At 40.7% G+C, this 24,540-nt stretch overlaps 2 protein-coding genes across 2 annotated transcripts; both read left to right on the top strand.

Moving 5' to 3' along the window:
* The first annotated feature begins 913 nt into the window (after nt 1–913).
* LOC122672486 (NDR1/HIN1-like protein 13) lies at nt 914–1,916 on the top strand. Its single transcript, XM_043869950.1, has one exon. The coding sequence runs from the start codon at nt 914–916 to the stop codon at nt 1,745–1,747; it is 834 nt and encodes a 277-aa protein (XP_043725885.1). The 3' UTR covers nt 1,748–1,916.
* A 4,418-nt stretch (nt 1,917–6,334) lies between these two features.
* Nucleotides 6,335–12,411, top strand: LOC122638253 (membrane steroid-binding protein 2-like). The gene is made up of 3 exons (XM_043831121.1): nt 6,335–6,751; nt 11,762–11,984; nt 12,359–12,411. Exons 1-3 carry the CDS (start codon nt 6,447–6,449, stop codon nt 12,365–12,367), a joined length of 537 nt encoding a protein of 178 aa, XP_043687056.1. The 5' UTR covers nt 6,335–6,446; the 3' UTR covers nt 12,368–12,411.
* The last annotated feature ends 12,129 nt before the right edge of the window (nt 12,412–24,540 follow it).

Here is a 24,540-nt window from a genome sequence, read left to right as displayed (position 1 = left end):
GGCGATATGTAATGGGTTTGCATGTAGTCGATCCCAATACTATATCATGACACAATGCGGACAAATGGGTAAAATGGTTAGAAAACTCATTTTTAAGGAGATTGAAGGGTAATTTTGTTTGATACAATCGATCTATTCTGATATCGTATCGATATCATATCAATTTTGCAAGTGACCGATACCCGATCCAATAGCGTACACTAAAAGTCTTAGAACCATGTATCCACCTACATGATATTGATACCTAAATCCATTGGCGTTTTTTTGGTAAACCTAAATCCATGTCTGAGTCTCATTTCATATAAAAAAGGAAACAACGGTCATAATCGCTTATGCAAGCAAGCGTTACGAAGAAGGTTCTTGACCCGTTCGCTCTAGCCGTGTGAATTTTTTTTTAATGGTAAAGCGTGTGTGTGTGAATTGAAATAATGTCAGAGTTATCTTCTACAAGACTACTCGGTAACCCCAAAATTGAAACTATAAATACGAATTATTTAGTACAAACTTGCCCACCTCTTCTTCTTCACTCCGTCAACGACTCCTTCTCGCGAACTCTGCAAATCTCTCCCAAAGGAAAACCCAAAGCTGTGAGGGAGACCTCACCAATCTCTCTTCCTTTCACTTCTTTGTTTTCTCCCATTTCTGTCTTACCAGAGAGAGCAGGTGCAGAGAACAAAGTCTTTTCCGATTTCAGGTTCGTTCATTCATTCTAGAAATTAGGGTTCCATTTAGTCCATTTCTGATTTTCTTAGTTTATTCAAAAGCTGATTTTTTTGGTCCGATATCTTTTCTGAACAGGTGAAATCTCAGATTTCCAACAATGGCAGACAGAGTTCACCCTAGAAACTCAAACTCAACTACCGATGAAGAGAACCCTGACCCAAACCTAAGATCACCATACTTACCAGAAACAATGGCAGTCAGAGTTCACCATAGAAACTCAAACTCAACTACCGATGAAGAGAACCCTGACCCAAACCTAAGATCACCATCCTTACCAGAAACCCCTGCAAGCAGCGCTACTCGTCCAATGCTCGAGAAACCCCCACCACCACCAGGAACCTATGTCGTTCAGCTACCTAAAGATCAAATCTACAAAGTACCATCACCACGCGCCGCCGTTCGTTACGAAAATTACAGTATCCGCAAACCTCGCCGCTGCGGTGGTTGTTGTTGCCGATGCTTCTGCTGCTTCTTCGGATTCATCTTAATCCTTGCCATTCTCCTCGGTGTTGCCGCCCTTGTCTTCTACTTTGTTGTCAAGCCGCAAACCCCAAGCTATTCTGTCGATAAACTCTCCATCAAAGGCTTCAATATGACCCAACTGGCGACTTCCCAGAGCCTCTCCACTGAATTCGATGCCACAGTCTCAGCTGATAACCCTAACACAAAGATCGGAATCTATTATGAGCCAGATAGTTCTGTGACGATTTATCACTCTAATGTGAAGCTCAGCAATGGATCTGTTCCAGTGTTTTATCAGCCAACACAGAACGTGACTAATTTTGTTGTCACAATGACAGGGACTGTACCATTGACATCAACTTTGAGTTCTACTTTGATTGCAGAACAAAATGCAGGGAAGATTCCTTTGGTATTGAACATTAATGTTCCTGCAAAGTTGAAGATTGGAGCTGTGACGACTTGGGTATTCACTGTTAAGGTTACCTGCAATATTGTGGTGAATAGTTTATCTGTAAATTCGAGCATTGTATCGAAGAGCTGTAGTGCTAAATTGAATCTATGATAGGGGATAGGGAAATTGATTACTTTTGATAATACTATATACCCTTCATTTTTTTTTATCTACCCTTTATATTTTGTGAATTATTTGTGATATATATATACTGATTAAGATTTTATAGACTTACATGTATGATGTATCGATGATGATGAGATTATGAGTAATAGATCGACCAGTTCTTCAATTTTATTCATTTATGTGCTTTTATTGATCCTTCAACCAAGGCTCTATTTGGGTTTTTGGGTTTCATTGTTATTCTTATGGATCTGAAGAAATTTTCGATCTAGAACATGGTTAGAGATTAGAATTTAGAACTGATGAATGAATTGCAGTTAAAAAAATCAGAGAACAAAGTTGGGTTTGATGATGGATGTAGAGATTTCGATTTTTTTTTAAAGTCCTGGAATATTTATATAATTCATAACAAGAAGCAATAAAACTAATCCAAAACGTGGTTTCAAGTATTAGAGGATTGGATTTGGCAACTCAACTGAATCAACTTGGGATTGGTTCTTTAATAAAGAATTCTGTTGAACGGGTCTGTTTATAGTTTGTTTAATTTCCAAACTCTGCCCAAATCAATATATATATGGGTTCTCTGTTTTGAATTCTCCGTCCAAATACGTGTGAAATTAATAATGCCATGGCTGGCTGCTCTCGATTCTTTGTCCATTCAAATTCAACACTGCCCACTTCTCAATTTTTGACTTTTTTTCAACTTTCTATACCTCTTTATGTTTCTAAATTGGGAGAGGGTTCCTACACTGCCTGAGTGCAGTTTCAGGTGAATGGAGTAACTTCCTTTGGAGTCCTATAATAGGGAGGGGCATTTATAACATATCACCCCCTCACATTACCAGTGACGGCAGTGATATGTGGGGGAAGGGGGTGGGGGGTTTGGTTTCTGCAATATCATATTTGAGTTGGTATTGTGCACAGCTTTTTTCCAACTAAAATTATGCATGATGTGAGAACAATCATGGTTTTAGGAATCAATAGTAAATCGGGCGTAGTAGTATACATTGATACCTGGCCAATATAGTATCGGTGAATCAGCTAAAACCTGATTTTATTTTATTTTTTGGGTGAAAAAATATGCCATTTTGGTCTAATATTGTCTTAATACGATCGATACGTATTAGTATCAATATCAGTTTTGCTAGTGACCGATAATGATGAAATACCATGAATTACATTTATGAGAACAATGACTTTTCTTGTGAGAAAAAAGAGTTTCAACCAACATTCTTCAGAAACTATTTAGAATCATTAGGTAAATTAGGGTCTAGGACTCACAAGATTATATTTGATTCTATGATTGAATAGATCCAATCAAAATTGATTTATGTTAGAATATGGGTATTATATAAGGTTAGGCACTAGTACTGCCATATAAACCTAACCAAGCATAAGCATGAAATTATTTCAGAAATATAAGAAAATTAATGTAAATTACATGCTGAAATTACAACTATGTACTGCCATATAGCCTAGTTCTAAAACGTAACTTAAATGATGAATGCATGACCCTACAATGAAAAAATTACTTAGTCTAAAAATGAATCATATGATTTTATAAAAATCAAATTAAATATACTGAAAACATCTAAGAATGAAGAAAATGAAATAACCTTAAATTACCTAATATGCCATCTTCATGCAAAAGAAACCCTAGATCTAGACATGCAGAGCACTACATGCTACAATTGTACAATGAAAGGTTACCAAATTTAAGAATGTAACAAACCAACTGGGGATTGTATATATGAAAAACCGAAACGCTAACAGCCCGATAAGAGTCTATTAGCCCAAGCCTATGAATAAACAAAACCGAACCGCCAAACAACCTGATTAGAGTATGTTAACCCAATCCGATAAAATTAAAACCGAACCAGTTTGGTTTGGATTGGCCTAATATCAGCCTAAAATCAGTTCAGCCTGACCAAAATGAGACTGAACCGACCGATTGATCGACACCCCTACTTACAGTAGAACTTGTACTCAGTGAGCAAGGACTCTTCCAAACTTCATAATATGCCTTAAATGTGGGCAACAGTTCCTATTTAGAAGAGGGTTAGATAATACTTAAAGCAATATTTAACTTAAAAAAATTCCCAAAATAGTTGGATTTTGGGATGGATATCCTCATTGATCCAAGAATGTTTATGTTAAGAGTGATATTCAATCCTTCGAGTTGTTTAGATTAAGCCAAAAATCTCATAGAATGAACCTAGGCACCATTTGGAATCACATGCAGAGCTTGGAAGGCAAAGCAAAAAAAGTTGGAGAAACCCTATAGAAAATTGAGGTCTCAATCAATAGGTTCCAAACTTTAAAAGAGCATAAATTTTCATAGAAAAAGTGTGTTGGAAAGCTCTATACAAGAACTTTTAAATGATTATTGGGTGGTTTCATCAAAACTGGATAAAGAATCTTTCCAAAACGGGTTTACAATAGTGTCACTATATTGAAAACAAAATATTTTGTCGAATAAATATTAAATCAAATAATTTCCTAAAGGGAGAGGTTGGATTCCCTCCGATGCCAGGGTACTAGTTCTGACAAAGGAGGGCTCCCCAAATCGAATCATCAAATAGGAGGGGGCTCTAATAGCGTATATTTGGAGCTCAATATGAAATCCTATTTTCTTGCAAGACCCGTTTAGATAACGGCAAACTCCATAGATTGCTTCGAAGGCTTATAGCTCCTTGCGTTGACCCTTTCCTGAATCATTGTCTGTATTTTTCCTTTTCAAAGCAAGTTTATTTAGTATGAAAACACCTAATCTTTTTTTTTTTTTTTAACTCTACTATTTCTCACACCTAAAAACTTAATCTTATTTAGAAATGAAAATTTGAAGAGCTAGTAGTATACTTAGATTTTGAAGCTCCAAGTCTCTAACTAGTATATTAACCAGGGAAATATGGCATAACAGCCTTGAGAAATGGGAAGTGATAGATAACTTACTTAAAGTTTCAGGCTGTGTTTGGTCCGTATTTTTTGAATAGATTTTAGGTCTACAAGAGCATCTTAAAAGCAAGAGAATAGAGAACTGGTTTTCAGAATGCATTTTAAACCTAGAATCTATTCCAAGAATGCATACCAAATACAATCTCATGCTTTATTTGACATCTATAGTTTGTAATATAAGGCATATACTCATATACCTCTAGGACTTGTAATTCCGTAGCTGATGTAATAAAAATAGCTTTAGAAAATTGTTTGAATGGTGCAGGATAAAAAGTAGAGCTGGGCTTCAGCTACGATATCCCAGGGTAACCTCGGGCTGGGTTGGGCATTGTTAAGCTAAGAGGAATTAGGGTTGGGCTAGTGTTTTATATAGTCTGACCAATTCGGTCTGGTTGCACCCCTAATATCAATGGTATCGAGATAAGGAAGGTCAAAATAGTTAAAATGACTGTATAGTTATTATCTTGAGGGGTAAAAGTGTCTGATGTGATCGATACTACCTATGTTTGAAGTACGGGTGTCAAAATGGAGACCGAACCCGGTAAACCAATCCAAACCGAATCATAAATGATGTCTTATTGGACAGGTTTCAGATTGGGGTATTACAACCCCAAAACCTAAAGAACCTAACACCGAAACCAAAATCAGCTCTAAACCCGAACTGAAACTAAAACAAACCGACCTACCTCGATAAGAAACGATAACAACCCAAAATCCATTAAAAACAATCAATTTTTTCCATAGTTTTGTATAAATATGTATGTTAAACCAAATCCAAACTGGACGAAATTGAAACTGACCATGATGACAAACCGATACAATCTGAAAACTGAACCAAACTTTTCTTATTGGTTTGGTTTCGTCACCATTCCCACACCGAAATCCACTCAACCTGAATCGAAATCGACCCGAACTAAACGATTGAAACTGACTTTGAAGTTGTTAGATAAAGGCATAAAGCCACTTTTTTCTCACCCGAAGGTCATTGCTGTTGCTCGTTCCATCTTGTACACACACCTAATCATGGTTCTAAGTATTGGTATCGTATCTCTCGTATCGGGTGATAAGTATCGGTTTTACTAATCATCGACATCGATACCGTATCGATAGCACAGTTCGGACAAAGGGTAAAATGGTCAAAAAATTCCTTTTTAAAGAATTTTAGGTGTAATTTTACTTGATACAATCGATCTTGATCGATATTGTATCGGTATCATATCGATTTTACGTGTTGCCGATACCCGTTCCGATACCGTGCACTAAAACCATGCACCTAATGTTCGCGGCTATATAACTAATAATCCTCCAAGGTCGGTATCACTCAGACACTCACACATCTACCATTAGATTCGATGATAAATCATGAGACCAACCACTCTCTTTTAAGGAGTACAAAGTGGCCCCTCTTGGGGTCCCCACTAACGAAACGGCCCATTTGAACTGTAAAACGTTTCCTTAACAATGTCCCCACTCCCCATTGATTACGATAGACAACGCCAACATGGAATCATTTTCGACCTTTTGGTCGAGTCACAGGTTCCACCTAACTCATTCTTTTTTCTTCAATTTCTTTCCTTTTCTCGACTTGCAGAGCTGGACAATACATGTAAACGTGAATACGTGACGCCACGCAGTTACAGAAGACGCTTCTCTGCACCTAACCCTAAAACCCTAACCCTCAACGCTTTTTCTTTATCTTCTATTGTGACCCTTTTCTCTGCAAGTGACGAAAATGGCGTTTTCCTCAACAATTACTGACGCAATCGCGGCCTATACAGGTCTATCTCCGGCGGCTTTCTTCACGATATTGGCTCTCATGATCGGTGTTTATCGTTTAGTTTCTGGAATGTTTGTTGGGCCTGAAGAGTTGAAGCCGCAAGAGAGAAGCTTTAGTACTATGGAAATACCGGCGGTTGTTGAGCCAGTTCAGCTTGGAGAGATTACAGAGGAGGAATTGAGGGTTTACAATGGATCGGATCCTAAGAAGCCATTGTTGATGGCCATCAAAGGAAATGTTTACGATGTTTCTATGTCTAGGTATGGGTTTTGCTCCATTGATTTCTATAAATTTTGCGTTTTCTGGTCATTAATGGTGGTAATTTGAGGTTTGAAGTGTTTTAATTCTGTTTTATCACATGAGAATGAATAGGAATTAGAGTATAATGGGTTCTTCCGTTGTGGTTGCTCGAGATAATTTTAGTCAAAAGTTACGAAGTTTGGTTGAAGCGAGAAAACCATTTTGTATGGTAGTTTTGATCAATTTAAGTTGAATGTTGGTCATTTTGAAAGGCACCAAATTAAAAGGGTCAGACAAGCCACCTTATGCAAAAGTTCTTCAGAATAATCTCATGAATGAAACAGAGATTATAGAGCTTGCTCTATGAATAATGCATATAAGAAATACAAAGGGACCAAACAGAGAAAGTAGTGGCATAGTAACTTAGAGAAGAGAGAAATTATATATCAAAAGGAACTGTAACTTAATACTAATTACAGACACATCAGCTTAGTTTCATCAGGTGTTAGTGACCTTGACAGTGAATAACCACAGTTCTGGTTTTGCTGCTTCTACTAATGTTGCCAAGTTTTGGTCCTTCAGGTGCTGGTCTCATTTAATTTCTATTAGAGGGCAGAGGGTTGATGTATAATTGCACCACATATCAGAAATCAGACTGTTGCCATTGATCTCTCCTCATATATCGTTTCCAAATCTTAAACTGGAACTGAACTAATTGCCTATGAACATTCTGAGAAGCCCATGACGTTGCAGATCATCTTGGAAAGGAAGGAGAATATGCGATTTGCCTTCTCCCATGACCTTAAGATTTCTTAATCTAGAAGGGTTGGTCCTACGGACCGTGAACGGGTTCGCATCTGGCCTCTGGGCACGTCGATACCGCATGAGTTCACCAGGATTGAGCACGGTCCGCCAAAATCGGCATAGGAAAATCATGGAATCAACTTGGTTCACTGCTGATCAGGGTAGCCTACTCATTCGGCCACGATAAGCTCAGAATCTGAGGGGTCATCATTTTTTGAAAATGGCTGGTGATTTTTAATGTCAACATTATGGGTTACACATTTGTTAAAGTCTTAGACTGAAATCTGTGGATCGATTGCCATGAAATCGTTATACGTCCTCATGATTGGCAAGTTAAATTAGCAAAATTAGTCTACACAGCCAAGTGAAAAGAGTTTATATTGGTAATCACTTAATAGACAATGATAAAGTGACGCGAGTTATAAATGGTGAACCTGAATCTGTGGAAAACGGTTATAAGTATCATGACACAATTAAAACATGTCTAAAAAATTGGCTCTGGATTAAACTTCATTGAGGTACTGTTGTGATGAAACTAGTGCCGCTTACAATGGGATTCTCATATGGTGGGCAGAATGGTTCCAACTTATTTTTGTTTTTCTTATACAGCTAAATATCATAAGAACATGATTGTTAGCTGTTATTAATGCCACCAAATAAAGGCAGTCAGACAAGTCGCCTTTCATGTGGAAGGTATTCACAAGAATTCCTTGTGAAACAGTCTCGATAGCGATATGCCTTTATCTACGAAGATAGTATGTTCTTGCAAGGGTTGTACTTTACCAAAATTCTTATCCAGTAAATTTGTCTCCATAGAAAGGAAAAAGCTCTATCTATGAACATATAAGAAGTAAAAGAGATTGACCAAAAAAATAAGCTAGTGGAAAAGAAACTTATGGAATAGATATTATATTTTGGGCAAGAGATTGCTATATGGTTGGGTAACACCTGCACCAGCACGGGGGCCAATGAGAGCACACGCAGGAGCATCAATGCGATTTTTGATTTAATGGGGGGGGGGGGGCAGGGTGGTACTTTCAAGCGCTCCTATGTTTGGGCGCAGAAGCCACACGACCAGGTACCATTCTTTTGCCCTTATATTTTTCATGACGGGTAAGTTCCAATTACAGAAAGATCAGCTTTGGTCTACTTTGGTCCTTCAGGTATTGGCGACTTCGAGAGGGACTAGTCAACCAATGTTTTAGTTTTGTTGTGTACTTGTGTCTACCAGTTGCACCGTTAAGGGTGTTTCTTGTTTTGGGCCTTTAGATACCTGGTCTTGTTTATTTTTTTTTTTAATCAGAGGGTAGATGGTTTGACTTACAGTTGCATGACACATCAGACTGAAGTTATTGATCTGTCCTAATAGATTTTTGTCCAACTCCTTGGCTGGGACTTAGCTAACCATCTATGCATCTCTTGAAAAGCTAACAATGTTGCAAGATCATCTAAAGAGAGGGGAGAAAAGAAAGGTGCACATTGAAAATGCCACCTGTTGAAAGTTATGACCTTCTTTCAGAAATTCAATGCTGATTAACTGCAGTTGTATATTCCATGACCTGTTTGATTTCTTTTGTATAAAATTTTCTCACAATAGTGCTAAATCAGAAGGTGACATAGTTTGTCTTCACCTGGGCTGGATGCCATTATGGAAGGCTTTAAGGATTTATTGGTAGAAGGTAATTCAGCTACTAGACTCCTGTGGTAGCATCGGACGAGGATCAGTCACGGAGGTTTGCATCTGAGATTAAGCAAATAAAGCACCTATCTTCTCAAGTGAACTGCTTGTTCCATTGGAAGCCAGGGATGATGGATGAGTTGGCTGATTTTATGACCAATCAAGGGGTTGTCTGACCTAAATGGTGTTTGGGTTTAATATCCTTTTGTGATAGATACTGTTTGACAGTGATTTCTCTCCCCTCGCCCCCCTCTGTTTTGGGGACTTTTTGGCTAACCTCATCTATTAAAAGTCATTATTTATCCCAGGAAAAAAAAAAGATCGATAAGGCAAGAACTAGTATTATCAGAACTGATCTAGCTCTCGCTAAGAAGTGAGGAAGTATTATTTTTATTACCATTTGATTTTATTTCTTTATTCTTTTTTTTTAACTATTTCTCTTCTCCCCAAGCTCTCTCACAATCTTATATAACTCTTTGATCTTTCCTTTTTCCTGTGCATCTATTGTTGTCCTGCAACCGATGGATCTTTTGGTGGCTATTAAGCTTGACCTTTGTCTTTCCATTGCTGTCATGCTTTGCTGAGCATCTATCACTGACCTGCAACCAATTCATCTATTTATAGCTCTTAGCCTCGTGTTTTTCTTTCTTTTTTATCCACATTTTTTTCAGTATTTCTAATTCTTTTTTCTCCGAGGATCTAACATCGTCCTGCTATGTGTGAATATATTCATGGATCTTAGGCTTGGTATTTACTTTGTATTGTTATAAGAGTTGTCTGAATCCTGCCCGTATTCATGGATCTTAGGCTTGGTATTTACTTTGTATTGTTATTGAAGAGTTGTCTGAATCCTGCCCGTATTCATGGATCTTAGGCTTGGTATTTACTTTGTATTGTTGTTGAAGAGTTGTCTGAATCCTGCCCGTATCCAGTTGTTTTTGTCGTACTGCAATATGTTGTGAGAGTAATTGTAAGATTGTATTCCTTTTTGCGTCAGTAATTAATCTCATTCTTAAGCAGGAGAAACATACTTAATGCTTCAACCTATCTATGATACTAAAGTTAGGACTTACAAATGCATCAAACTCAATTATCTCTCAGTTATTAAGCTTGGCTTGGCACACAATCAGGAGAAGAGTTGACATGAGATGTGACTTCCTGGCACTTGAAGTTAAAAAAAATGCTAGAAAGGAGAGAATTGGAATAAGTTAGAGAATATAATGGGTAAAGAGAGAGAATCTACTTGGTTGATTTGAACTGCTAGTGATATTCTAATTCACTCATAGTTGTGGTCCTTAAAGGTTTTAGTCTTCAAAAACTTTTTTGCTCCTTTTCTTGGGGGTAAAGTTTAAATAATTGAAGCCATTATTTTATTTATTTTGTGTGTGGGGGGGGGGGGGGGAGGGGGGAGGATAGGCAACAACAGTAAGAGAATTCTGCATTGATGTAAATGAAGCATTTAAAAGAAGTAAAACAATGAGCTTTCACTGTAGTAAAGAACAAGGTTGAAAACATGAAACAAAATCTACAGAAATAAATATACAAGATTAGTTCTCCAAAATCAGCTTGTACAATTTATTTTTTCTGAAAATGATTTTTTTTTCACTCCATAAAGCAACAATGATATAATTCTATTGAGGTCTGAGCCTCTGATGCAATTCTCGTACTAATGACTTCAAATTCCTCTGCATATGTAGTCCTCTCCTAAAGAATGCAGCCCTTGCAATGATAAGTGATGTGGCTAAAGTGAGTACACCACCCTCATATCCCTTGGAGTTACCATTGGGAGTTGATTTAATGTGATGCAGGACCATGGGTAGCATTATACATGTGCAGATTTGTAGTTTTTTATTATTAATTATGGTGATTTTGTCTCTTTATTAAATGGAAGGTTAGGATCAAATAGCCGTCCAAATAGCTAGCTTGGATTTAATGTGATGTTTTGGTAGTTATCATTGGAGTTTTTACTTCGATAGTCCTTTTTATGTTGTGATGAACTGTAGGCTGTATCTTTCTTTCCTCTGGTTTGTATATTGGGGTTTTCATGCAAATGTAATACTATAATTTCAAGGGTTTGTGGCCTTAAACAGCCAAATATGAAACACACCTTATATGATTAAGAGAATATTGGTCTGTCCATCATCCATGATTTTTTTCCCCCCTCTGCATCATGTACCTCTAATGCACTAGCTGGTAAACTTGCCGGGGGAACACTGGATAGGAATGGTTTGCCTATGGTGGCTTACTCAATGATATCTGAGCTGCGATCTAGTTTGCATGGATGCTCTGCCACTACGTTGGGACCTCGTTTATTGTGCTCACTACTTTTGATTTGCTATATAAATTTTTCTGATCTAGAAAGTCCAAAAAAATCTGAGAATGAAAATAAGGTTTCAGAAATTCATGGTTCCAAACTCCAACATACTTTTATGTGGCAACTTTACATTTTACTATGTTAGTCTCGGGAATCAATGTTCAAGGTTAAGTTTTTGTACTTGAAGTTTTCCCTTCAGCATAGAGCTTATGCGTCTTCCTTCTTCATGTGCAGAATGTTTTACGGTCCTGGTGGGCCATATGCCTTGTTTGCTGGGAGGGATGCCAGTCGAGCCTTAGCTCTCATGTCTTTTGACCCCCAAGACCTGACAGGGAACCTTGAAGGTCTGGAACCTGATGAACTCGAAGTCTTACAGGACTGGGAGTATAAATTCATGGAGAAATATGTCAAGGTTGGGCAACTTGTTTCGGAGAAAGGTAAGAATGCTTGTAATGGAGATAAGACAGAACGGAATCAGGAACTGGCAGGAGAAATAGATGAGGATCTCAGCCAGGATACTGGGAAAGGAGATACAAAAGAAAGGAATCAGGATCAGGAACCAAAAATAGTAACGGAGGAGAATCTCAACCAAGATTCTAGAAATGGAGATGAAACAAAAGGACATGGGGATCCAGAACTCAAGAGAGAAACAGAGACTCTCATCCGAGACCTTAAGATTGGAGATGAAACAGAGGGGAATCAAGATCACAAACCTAAAAGAGAAACAGAGGAGAGTCTCGATCAAGATTTTAGGAATGGAGATGAAACAAAAGGAAATGGGAATCCAGAACACATGAGAGAAACAGAGATTCTCATCGAAGATCCTAAGATTGGAGATGAAACAGAAGGGAGTCAAGATCAGAAACCTAAAAGAGAAACAGAATATGATCACCAAAATTTGAACAGCAGAGCCAAAGAAACAGAAACATTGTAGACGATAGGTTTGATTTTGCAATTGGAATATAAGAATTGGGGGAAGTTTTTCCTACCACTTGCTGATTGTCTTAAAACTATAGTGTCTTACTCAATGACTTGTGCTGAGGATGTAAAAATTGTGAACAATGGTATTGCTTTGGTAAGAGTTTTAATTCCTTTGTCTGATTCTACTTCTTTGATGCTAGCAGTCTGTATTGAAAAGGAAAGCAAAATGGGCAAAAGCACAACTTTCCTTCATGAGTCCTTTTTTTTTTTTTTAAAGTGAGAGAGAAAAGCAAATTTTCTAAAGATAACAAATAAATTACATCATCAAAGGTTCCTGAAGTTGAGAAGCTCGACTTTACAGATGAGGCTTTGAGGGCAAGCTTATATTGCGCTGAGATAACAGGGAGGGACAAAATGGACGAATCAGGCGTGAGTTCAGTTCGAAGTCCCAACGGCCCCGCAACCCAAATCCATTTAGAGAAATCACAAGACAAAAACATGTCAAATCGATTCAATATGAGCATTACAAATCAGACAATTCATTAGTCCAAGACCTATTCATTTGCCCAAAATCTCTCTAACAGGAACATCCTCATGGAGGATCCTCCAAAGATGAATTTTGAATTTAAGATGAACCTTAAGTTTCCAAAAAAACCGCCACCATCTAGAGAGAAAGGAAACTAAGCAATCCCTCAGAGTGTGAGGTAGAAGTTCAATACACAAAATGTTGGCAGCCATTTTAGTAGTCAAAGAACCATTCTTTGGCAAGAGGCACCACCATCGATCTAAAGAAGTAGCAATCAGGATCTTAAGAATATCACAAACCATAGACTTGGAAAGAAATAGAGAAAGTGCTGTCACATTCCAAGAATTCATAGAAATAAACTCACATACCTTGATTTTAGACTCACATTGTGGCCCAACAGATAGAAAGGAACGCATCGGTGTTGAGGAAACCCAAGGGTCAGACAAAAAAAAAAGTATCCCATCCATTCCCTTTTTTTCGAACCACCATTAGTTGGAGAGGGAAGTATACGAGTTATAACGATGTTAAGAGCCCCAAAATAATTTTCAAATGAAAAGGGCACGACTATATACAACGGTTAGCATGCCAGAACAATGCGAGCCAAAGGATTGCTTTCGCCCAATGGAGAGTTAGGCGCATGTTAGAACCAAGCTGAAAAATTACAGCGCGTGGGTTAGCGCAACGGTGCTCATAGATATGTTTTACTCGGCCCAAGTGCTTGTTGGATTCGCCTAGCTGATCTATGACCAAAGAAGCAACGGCTGAGTTGATCTACAACCACTCTCTCCCGATGGTTGAGCACCGTTGTGCGTTAGCATGCTTTGACGCGCTCCAACAAAACAAATAAAATAGCTTGTTGATGATACCACAGGGTCATAAAAACTAAACTACTTAGGTTTAAGTCGATCAGTCAGAGTGGAATGCATCAAGCGAGACGAGCTCCGTGCCCATCTGCTCTCATCTATTCATGTAGTTGAGTATGAATCGTAATTGAATGCGACATCTGCTCATCATAAGTGGGATTTTTTTAGCAAGCGGACCCAATGCCCTATAAGAGAGCTTAAGCGCTTTAGCTTTCGCACTTTACAAACAAGCAGCTTTCTTTCTGGGCCTGCCAAGGGAAAGATCCACCTCATTTGAAAGGTGTCGATTCTTTGGTAAGAAAACGGGGGTTTCTATCATGACTTTTGTCTCCTTTTGGGTCCGAGGATAGACTCTTCGAACTTTCGTTTTTATGTTTAGAAAGATGCCCTTAAGGAGCACTTCTCAAGTTTTAAATCTAACTTGCTTGCCTGAAGCTTAGTTCCTTCTATCTGAAATGGAAATATCTACAATGGTTGGGAGGAATTTGATCACCTTCTGGGATTAAAGTAATCTCGTATTGGTGTCTTATGTGACTCCCACATCTAGACACATAAGACGACTTGACCGCCTAAAAATGACCATCTTATCTCCATGCAAAAGCAAGAATTCCAAATAATATAGGCGCCTTGTGTGTCTACCGTAGGAATCACACAAGACACATGACCGGGTAGCGTTCTATTTCCCTTATAAGAAAATATTTACCCACAAAACCTTAACCCAAAAGAGACCCGTATCATGAAGTGAGCGCCGCGCTTACTTTATGGAATCTTACATAGGCATACAAAGTGCTTTAGAGGTGTGGAAACGTGCAAAACTCAGAAGTTGTTAGTTGCCCTCATGTGTCAATTTCTGGCTTTTGCAGAGTACACATTTTTTCGGTAACGAAGAACATAATGTCAAAAGGCTGCCGGTGGCGTGGGCGGATGGGTCGATAGTTTTAACCGCCGACATTAAATAGGGTGAGCTGATGCAACAGCTGCCACACCCTACAATATAAATGTAGGGGGAGGGGTGGGGGGCTGTAAACGGATCCGATTCGGCTCGGATATGGTTATATCCGCATTTGCATTCTATTAGTTATCGAACGGATTTGGATAGTGTTAAATGGATACGGATACGGATATGGATCGAATATTTTATCCGTTTATATGTAAATATAATTTTTCGGATAGCTATAACCTATCCGTATCCGCATCCATTTAGCTTTCGAATGGATTCGGATAGTACTAAACGAATACGGATACGGATACAAAAACGGATTTCGATTACTCATTTACATCCCTAGGGGTTGGGTTTCTCTGCCGTACCCTTTCATTTTTTGTGGAAGAGGGTTCCTCACCCCACCACAGTGAAGGAACGAATCTCAAATGTCACACCAATAGTGTCATGTAGAATGATATAAATTACATTGGAGTAGATTGTCAGAGGGAGGAGAGAGAAAATAGTGAGAAAAAAATCTATTGTGAAAGGACATATGGTACATTAGGACGTCCTTGGTATCATTTTTTCATTTTCAATTTTTGATACAAAAACATTTTTACAAGTGTTTGGTACAATTTATAGACCCTATTTCTATTTATAAAACATCAAAATAATAAATAACACCCCAAAATGAATCTATTATGGATTATGGCCAAAATCTGTTGTGTTTTTTTTTAAATTTTTCGTTCATTAATGAGCATGTGCTCATATGACCCAAATATGAGGGATAAAATACATTTGATCGTTAAAATAGAAAGGCAAGTCTCTTCTTCTTCTTCTCCTTATTCCTCTTGCAACACAGAGAAACCCGATTCCGTCTCCAACTTCGATACCCGAGACGCAATCGCCATAGACCTGATCTTCCTCGCTAAATCGAGCTGGTCCATTAGGAAACAGCAAAAACAACGATTGCCCACCATACAGTTCGAACCTTTAACTTCAGTCTTCACTGCACTTAATTTTATATAATAGGGAGATCCGATGGATAACTTCCTTATCAAATATGGATGTCAAATAGTGATCCCACTGTAGGTTTGAAAATTTGAATTGGAATCAGTTATGACCGATTATGATTCCAACTGTTTTGGTTTTGGAATTGGAGTGATTGATTCTAGTTTTTTTTTGGGATAGAATCATTGGGTTTTCAAGTTTAGGATTTTTAACACCGATTCCAATTCGGGAGAGGAAACCCATGGTGAGATCCTGCAAGGTCTCCATCGCCTCCATCGCCTTCATGGTGAGATCCTGTTGTTCAATTTGAGCTTTGGAATGTTGGAAAGAAAGGGAAGGAGGAGAGTTTGACGATACCGTTGCGTGTGGAAACCTCCGGTGCCCGGTTCACCCACGGATGAGCCTGCAAAAATCGAGTGAGCGCAAGAGAGCCGGTGTGGCTCCGGCCTGGGAATCTCCGACGCTCAAGTCAGGTCTCCAATGCGACAGCGTAACAGCTAGTGAAAGTAAGATCTGAAATTATGCTCCATACCTTGGTATTTATAAAGGGAGATGAGGCGATTGGAGGAGTCCTGATATGGTAGGAGTTCTTCTCGTGGAAGGCTCATCCATGTAGAGCGGAGTGGAGAGACATTTTCGGGGTCAGACTCCTATTAAGGTAAGAGTCTTAATGGGAGTATGATTCAATATCGTGTAGGGATCGTGGCTCGATCCTTATCCCGGGATACTAGGGTGGTGCTGACGTGGCTCCGCGATTCCTGGCAGGCCGTTGTGATGACCTTGGTGGAGGGCTCGGCCTAGGAGGTCGGCCATGGGAGGTCGATCTCGGCAGTCACCTCGGCCTAGGCCGTCCCGTGTATGCCCCGACAAGGAGGTCGGCATGGGTGATGTGTCGCGGGCTCAGCAGAGTGCTCGGCCCAGCCATGCGACCTGACGGAGACCAGGTCGGCCCGATTTTTTATTCAACTCGGTTCGGTTCTTGGGGTGACCCCGGCTCGGCCACGTGGAGGCTTCTGATTGGTGAGGTGATTTTATGCTGTATCATATACACATCGGTCTCGATTCTTAAACCTCCACGGCAGTAGTTGAAGAAACGACATGTGATGTTGATTTGGGAACTCTCGATTCTCTTCATTTTTTGTTTAAAGTTGATTTGGGAAAGAAGATAGGTGATGAGAAAATTTCTTCACCCATTTGATAAAAATGTAATAAAAATTATTTACACTTAGGTAGTTAATTACCAAACATATTTTTCATTTTACAAACTATTATGTTTAATAGTTACCAAACAGATTTTTCATTTTTTATCAAAATGGATTTTAGTAATGATTTTGTGTAAATAGCCCAAAATGAAAATGAAAAGTGACATCAAAGTGGCCCTTAGTTGTTTGTGAAAACACAATTCAGATCCGTTCCAAGACATGTGAAATTTTATAGTGTTCTTGATCAAAACCTCTTCATTAGTAAAGCTAGAAGCTGAACACTTTTTTCGACAAAGGAAAAAAGAATTAGTATCCTCTCATATTAGAGGTTTTTGTGTTATACCCGTACCCGGGATATAATTAAATATCATTTCTTCTCGTGACGTGTAGATACCGCTGCCATGTATGCTGGTGACTTGTTCTCCATGATGGTCAAACCTAGCTACAAAATCGTTGACCACGGCACGGGTTTGCTGTGGAGGAAAGATTCCTCAACCGCCGATGGGAAAAGTTCGTGGACGGCGACTTGTCGACTACCCTCCAAGTACCAGCCCGGAAGCGAGGAGTTCAGGAGAGAGCATCTGGACCGTCACCTCAGTGATATTTCGTTCGGTGATGAGCTTAGCGTTGCGTGGCGAAGGCTGTTCGGGGTCATGGGTAATAAACCATGACGGGGGAAAAAGTAAGTTCTAGCCTCAAGTCTTATTAATTATTCTTCCCTTGGTAACCTCGAAGTGCGGGTCCGGGCTTGAACCACTCGAGCTATTTCATGAGAGAAGGGAATAATTTAAGTTCGGGTCCAGCGTACCTTTAGGAAGAACATTGGGGACTTATACCCATCTCATATGAGCCCATCTAAGAATGGGCTTTTCCTTAATTAAGGTTGTGGGCAGGCCCATTTAACCTATTGGCCCAATGATGGGTTATTCCATCCACTTACCCACATAGGACTAATGGGTTGACCCATTAGGCCTCATGACCCATTTGACTAAGGGTACCCATAGACCCATTTATTATAAAGAGAGGAGGAGGGGGAGAGAACATTACTTCTTCTTCAACATCCTCTTCTACCCTAAATCGTGGAGGAGAGAAAGAGGAGAGAAAGAGGAGAGAAAGAGAAGGAGGAAGGAGAGAGAGGCTTGGAGGAAGGTGGAGACCCCATCTCTTGGGCAGAAATTGTGGAGCTCTCATCTTGGGGGTAGGTAAGCTTCTTCCTTCTTCTATTTTGGATTTCAAAAAGGGGTTGGGTAATGGGAGAGATTGACCTAGATCTCTCTTGGAACCTAGGGAGTAGATGGAGCTTTAAAGCCAAGCTATGGTGGAGTTAGTTCACTCCATTATGAGCTCTAATGTGAGGGTTCTCATTGCCATTTGGGGGATTTAAGGTTGGACCCTAAGGAGCTTAGGATAGAGTTTTCTAGAAGTCCTTGTGCCTTAAAAACCACTTGAAATGGGGTCCTTGGAGGGGAATCCTTCGGATTTTGGACCTGAAGGTGTGAGGGTTACATGTGATTTCAGACCTGCAAGAAACCCCACGAAACTACCTTCGAGAAGGATTACGTGAAGGTCGGATTTACACTCGGATTGATTTTAGAAACCACATACGCATCCGACCTTGGCAAAAATTGTCTGAGCCCTGTGAAGCTCGGTTTACACTTGGATTGAGTTTTTACGAAACCACATACGCATCCGACCTTGACTAAAAGCGTCCCGGTTTCCTAGGATTTACATGTGGTTGCGAGAATTTGGGCATGAAACCACTCCTGCAACCACTTCGTCTACGAAACCTTATACTTAAGTGTTTATGGGAGATCTTTTGAGGATCCGTTCCTTTCGCTCGTTTAACCTTATTCCACTCTTTGTATAGGTTAAAATATTCACTTTTGTGGCTTATTGCTTGATCGAGCGACAAGCGATAAGCTGGGTGCTTGGCGTATACGTTGTGAGTGGGTTTGGTTGTTTGGGCTTGTTATTACTATTGCACTATATATTATGTACTCATTATAATTAATAAGCATGTGTGCGCATATTGCATAATTTTATATCTATGTGTTATAATGTTGATTGATAATGTTGTATCTTGATGGGTCTCGGTGCGGTGGGTCAGTCGCGGACCAGAACTCTATAAACATTTATGAAGAAATTATGTTGAATGTCATGTTGTGTATGCGCCGTGTGCGTCTTTGTGTAGGGCACTAAACCGGATGAAAAGTTGATGCGCCGGATTACCTCTCGGGGCGATAGGACTTGCATGTAGTATATTTGTGGCTAGGATTTCACACCCTTATGCTACGACCCTTACCAACGGGGTTTAGGTGTTGGGTAATCGATACCGGATTACGTGGAGGTGGGAGAGGCCGATCATGGTAGTATTGGTTATCGAGTGCTGCTGAGTGGTCTTGGAGGCTTCGATCGGCGTAGGTCCCACGTGACAATTGAGGTTTCATTGTGGCGATAAGTTAAGTGACCCACATGTCTCCGAGTTGTCACGATAGCATATGCCATTGACTTAGTTGTTTGTTAGGTGGAAAAATGGACTTAACATGTGCATGCATCATTGGACTATGTGAATTGCGTGTTTGTGCATTCCCATCCCCTCACTCGTGGAGCTAACCCCTCGTGCGCATTTTTTTAGATTATGGTGCGGTGACGGATATCTCGCGGGACTTGGAGTTCAGCCCTCGGGATACGATGAGATCGGTGAGGAGGAGCCGGAGGCCGTGTTTGAGAACATGGCGGCGGGTGTCCTTGCGATGATTGTGCCTACGGGCCGTGAGGATATTCGGGACTCGATCCCTTTTGATTACTTTTGAGGCTAAGGCCTATGGTGAAATACTTCTTTGTAATACCATTTTTGATAGTTATTAGATGATCATTGGAAATGTAACTAATTCTTGTATTTATCATCTAGCTTTGAACATCTTGTAACTATTCGATTTATACGCTTCAATACTACTGATCCTTGGAATGTAATATTCCTCTTTTACGCATTCTAATGTTACATTGTGTTAATATTGGATATGGTATGCGTTGGGACAACTTGTGTCGGTGATCAGGCGGTTTAGTAGGATGACACGCGTCGTCCTAGTCACCCTTTATATGATATTATATTCCTTATGCGGAATAGGGCGTGACGCGTGGTATCGGAGCGAGATGCTGCACGCACGATCTAGCGGAATTGTGATTTACTCTACACAATAGGTTGCTAAAGTAAAAGCTTCTAACAATGCATAATTGGAATGTGTGTGAATGCTAGGGAGAAAGCGAAGACAATAGCAAATAATAGACAACGATGAAATGAAAGACATGTGTATATAATTATAGATATATTCCTTAATTTCATGTTAATACATTTCCATAAGCCAAATGAGTGATTACAAAAAATTCAGTGAGCTGGAGACTTGAGTTCTTACAACCAAGAAAAAGAAAAAAAAAATTTTTCATGGTAAGACAAAAAGCTAGGGGTCCATTGAGAGCATGGTGGGAATGGACAGGAGGTCTACTGCTCCATCTCATCATCACTACTGGGCTCGTCCTCTGTGCCCTCATCATGGAGGTAGGAGTGCAAGCCTCCATCTGCTTGCTCGAGGCTCTCCATGCGTCATGCGATGCATCGAGCCTAGTGTTCACTCCTTGAAACCCCGAGCCATGTTGGTGCTCATCGGCCCCGAGTTGCAAGAATCCTGTCGATGTCGAGACCCACTAGGAGCGATCTGGATGAAGAGGCCGCATGCACGGCCGGGAGAGGAGGCTCCTGTGCACGAGGCTCGGGCCCGTGACCCTCTGTGGGACCAATGGCTCCCCATCACTATATGCATCCATCGCAATTCGCATCCTCGCCCTGCGTTACGATCTAGAGGTGGATCTTCGGTTAAGTCTTGATCCTCCTCACTCAAGTCAACTCCAAAATCTTTGGAAAATAGTGGTGAGCAACCTCCCATAGGGTAAATCTAAGTTCCTCCTGGGATTTCGCCCGCATGATCCATAGTCCGCATGATAATGTAGGGCGGGCGGATGGGAATGCCTTTGTAGAGGTGATAGGCCACATAGCCTACGAAGATGGAAGGCATGGTGCGGTGACCGGCTATAGGCACGATGTTGTCTTTGCCAATCCGACTCGATATCCAGGAGAATTGGCAAAAGAAGTCTCGAGGCACTTTCTTCTCGAATGCCCCACGTGTAAGCTCCTGTATAACTCCTGTATGCCTCTCTCTGAGAAAGGAGTAGGGATTCTTCCATGGTGCGCGATGGTCTTCTCTCCCAGATAGCTACATTGAGGATGCACTGCTGTGCCCTGTGAAGGATATGGTGACTCCCTTGACATAGAGAGGATCCGGTAATCTCGCGTGCCTAGGTTCTCGGTGTGCGAGGTTGGCGTAGAAGTGACGAGCGAGCTTGGGATAGAATGGCTCCGGAAGGTTGAGGAGGTTGGACCACCCGATTGCTTCAAATCTCGGCCCTACCTTGTAGGCCTTGAGGTCTTCGATACCACATCTCTTCCCTCCAAGATATTCTTAAAGCGAAAGTGGTCTTGGTACATCTCCTGTTTCTCTAGGTCTTGGAACCATTGCGTATCCAAAGCAAGCTGGGGCAGCTTGTTCGGCCGTGCCGCCTTGTTCTAGGAGCCATTTAGATTCCCTAACTGCAACCAAGGAAGGCCAAGAATACGAAACACATTAAGTCCATGCTTGGATATTAAGGTCTAAGCAAATATACAATGAAAAACAAGATTAGAACCTAGACCTTGATTTCTAAAACAATTCAGTGAAATGTACTAGGAAAATTGTGAATGGTCTAAGGAGTTAGGGAAAAGGGGAATGCATGGCCAACATGTAGATGCAATCATAGAGGATAAAAGTACATGGCCACATTTATGCTTGGAGAAGCATTATATCATACAAGCAATTAGTTCAAACAAAGTTGGACTGAATTGAAAAAAAAAAATTATACTATGAAACCCAAAGAGGAAATTTTCAGAATTTGGTTGGAAGTTGAATGATATAGTACACAATATATATACATGGCCATAGTACACCTAACACATGAAGTTTATACTAAATACCTAGTTCAAGCAATATATGGAGCTAAATTGTGGTAAATAATGCTTGAATCTCTAAAAGAAAATTCAGATGTGATTCTTGAAGTTCCAATTTGCAAGAAATAAATAAGTAATGGCTTGAGACAACCCCAAATGATATACACCAAGCCTACCTAGCAAAACCGAACTTGAATTGGGCAAAAAGACATAGAATTTCGGTTAGGGTTTGGGGATTTCTCCAAAATCCAACCCAAACCCTTGGTGATGGTGCAAGATTGGAAATGCCCCAACTAGGTTGCATATGAAGGGAAACGAAGGTAGGATGGACAAAAATCCATCTAAATAGCTAGGAGAAAACAAAAAAACCCAAATCTTGTAAACCGAAATGGATTTTGGGGTTTCTCCATAATAGAAGTCGAAAGGAGAAAGAGATAGATCGATAGAGAGGGAAGAGGGCATACCTGAACTCGATCGGAGCTGTTGTGCGTGGATTGAGTGCCAAAAATCCACCTAGAAGGGAGAGGGAGCAAGGAGCGAGTGCGGTTTTGGGTTCTCCGGGCGTAGGGGGTGTTTGGAAAAAGAAATTTGGGTTTTGAAGAGAGTTCGAGTGAGAATTCTGTTTTTGGCCATGCGGTTTTACACTCGGATGCAAGATTTTGAATCCATTGTGAATCCATGGATTCCAGACCATCCTTTGGTCTGTGAAGGTCGGATTTACACTCGGATGCGGCCTAGTGAAACCGCATGTAAATCCGACCACGCGAGAAAAGGTTTTTGGCCTGTTTTGCTTAACCAACTTGTTTCTAATGTTTATTACCCTCATAATTGCTTCCCTTACCCCTCGTGTAACCTATGTTTACCTTTGCAAATCGATTTTTGATTGGTTTGCTTAATATTGCTATTGTGCCTATAAGCGTAGGTGTTGGTGTAACCAGGTGTGAACCATGGTTAATACGGTCAAATGCCAACCGTTCTCTGCTAGGGAAGAGGCGGTGAGGCTTGAATACGGTTCTACGTAGCACCGAATTAGTAATAATGCGGATGTCGCGCGTTGTTGAGCAATAGGTTGCAATCCATGGAGCGAGAGCATAGGGAGGCGCAACAAGAAGCGCGCGCAATTTATGCAAAACATGCGGCTATGTTCCAAGCCTTTGTTAGGGAAAGGCGGCCGGTGCCTCCTCTGTGCAAGTCAATCCTCCCCCACCTTTGTGGGTTCTGCTGTACCTAGTGTTCCTCGGCTCAAGCCTGCGAATTCCTTTGACACAAGAGGTGCCGCACCTATTCTACCTTCCATACGTGGCTCCTTCGGTCAAGCGGTGACTCGGCTTGGGTGGATCTTGCTAGGTTATCGGAGAGATTTGAAACATCGTCCTCCAACCTTCTACAAGATGGCCCATGATTCCTTTTTCCGGCAACATTTATAAGGGATCTTGAGAGAATCTTTGAAGTGATACTGATGCAATGACACGGACAAGATCCGGTGTGCTACCTACCGACTCAGGGGTGATTCGATGCGTGGTGGCTCTCCTCTAAAGACCATTTTTGGGCAACTCACCCGAGAGGCAACTTGGGCTCAATTCAAGGAAGTCTTCTTCAAAAATTTCTTCCCTCAAAACTTAGTGATAGGAAGGAGTCGAGTTTATGAGCTTCTTTCAAGGATCCAAATCGGTCCTTGAGTACCGGAAGCTTTTGAGGAGCTGTTTTACTTCGCCGGTACACATGAAGGCCGAGAATGTGAAGGCTAGGAAGTTTGAGAAGGGGCTTAGACCTAGCATTAGTATACGTGGTGCTACACAAGTACCCTACTTATGTTGAGACGGTCCAGCCGCTAAGGTGATTGAGGACCGGCGAGAGAGAATACGGGGCCATTCGGTGGTAAAAGGCCCATGACCTCTCATGAACCTAGGGGATCCACAAAATTCCAAAGAGAGGATCTTACACTACTACTTTTCGGTCCGATCCGGAGGTCGGATGCGGTGCAAGCACCGAGGCCTACATCAACTCCTCACTATGGTTCCCGAGACTCTTATATGTTACAATTGCAAGGAGTCGGGCATATGGTTGAGCTGTCCTCATCCGCGGATGATAGGTCCTCAGTGCGGCTACAAAGGCACCCCAAGCCAAGAGCGATTGTGCGTTCTCTTCTTCTGCTCGGCCCATAGATCTCAAGGTCGGGTGTGATACGTGACAAATGAAGAGGCCCGGGCCGATCCGTGTTAATACGGGTAATGCACTCTACTCTTAAGATGTGCATATAATAGCTTTTGTTTCTATGATTGGTTATCTTTGCTTGTCGTGTGTTTCTTGTTTGCTCTCGGCTGCTTATGCTTTATTTGATTCGGGGCATCACACTCTTTTGTGTCCCCTAGTTTTGCTAAGAAGATGTCCATTGAACCAAAGCTAATGGCCCGACGATAGTCGATACACCAGCGGGTAGCAAGGTTGAACTTAACTCGGTTTATGATCCTTGCCGGTATGTGTGGGTGGTCACGGACTCGAAGCAAGCTTAGTCTTGCTGGATATGAAAGAC

The sequence above is a fragment of the Telopea speciosissima genome, chromosome 8, assembly GCF_018873765.1.
Source record: "Telopea speciosissima isolate NSW1024214 ecotype Mountain lineage chromosome 8, Tspe_v1, whole genome shotgun sequence".
In the NCBI taxonomy this organism is placed as follows: domain Eukaryota; kingdom Viridiplantae; phylum Streptophyta; class Magnoliopsida; order Proteales; family Proteaceae; genus Telopea; species Telopea speciosissima.
Note: the sequence above shows the minus strand (reverse complement) of the source record. Positions and strands in the feature narration are given on the sequence as shown.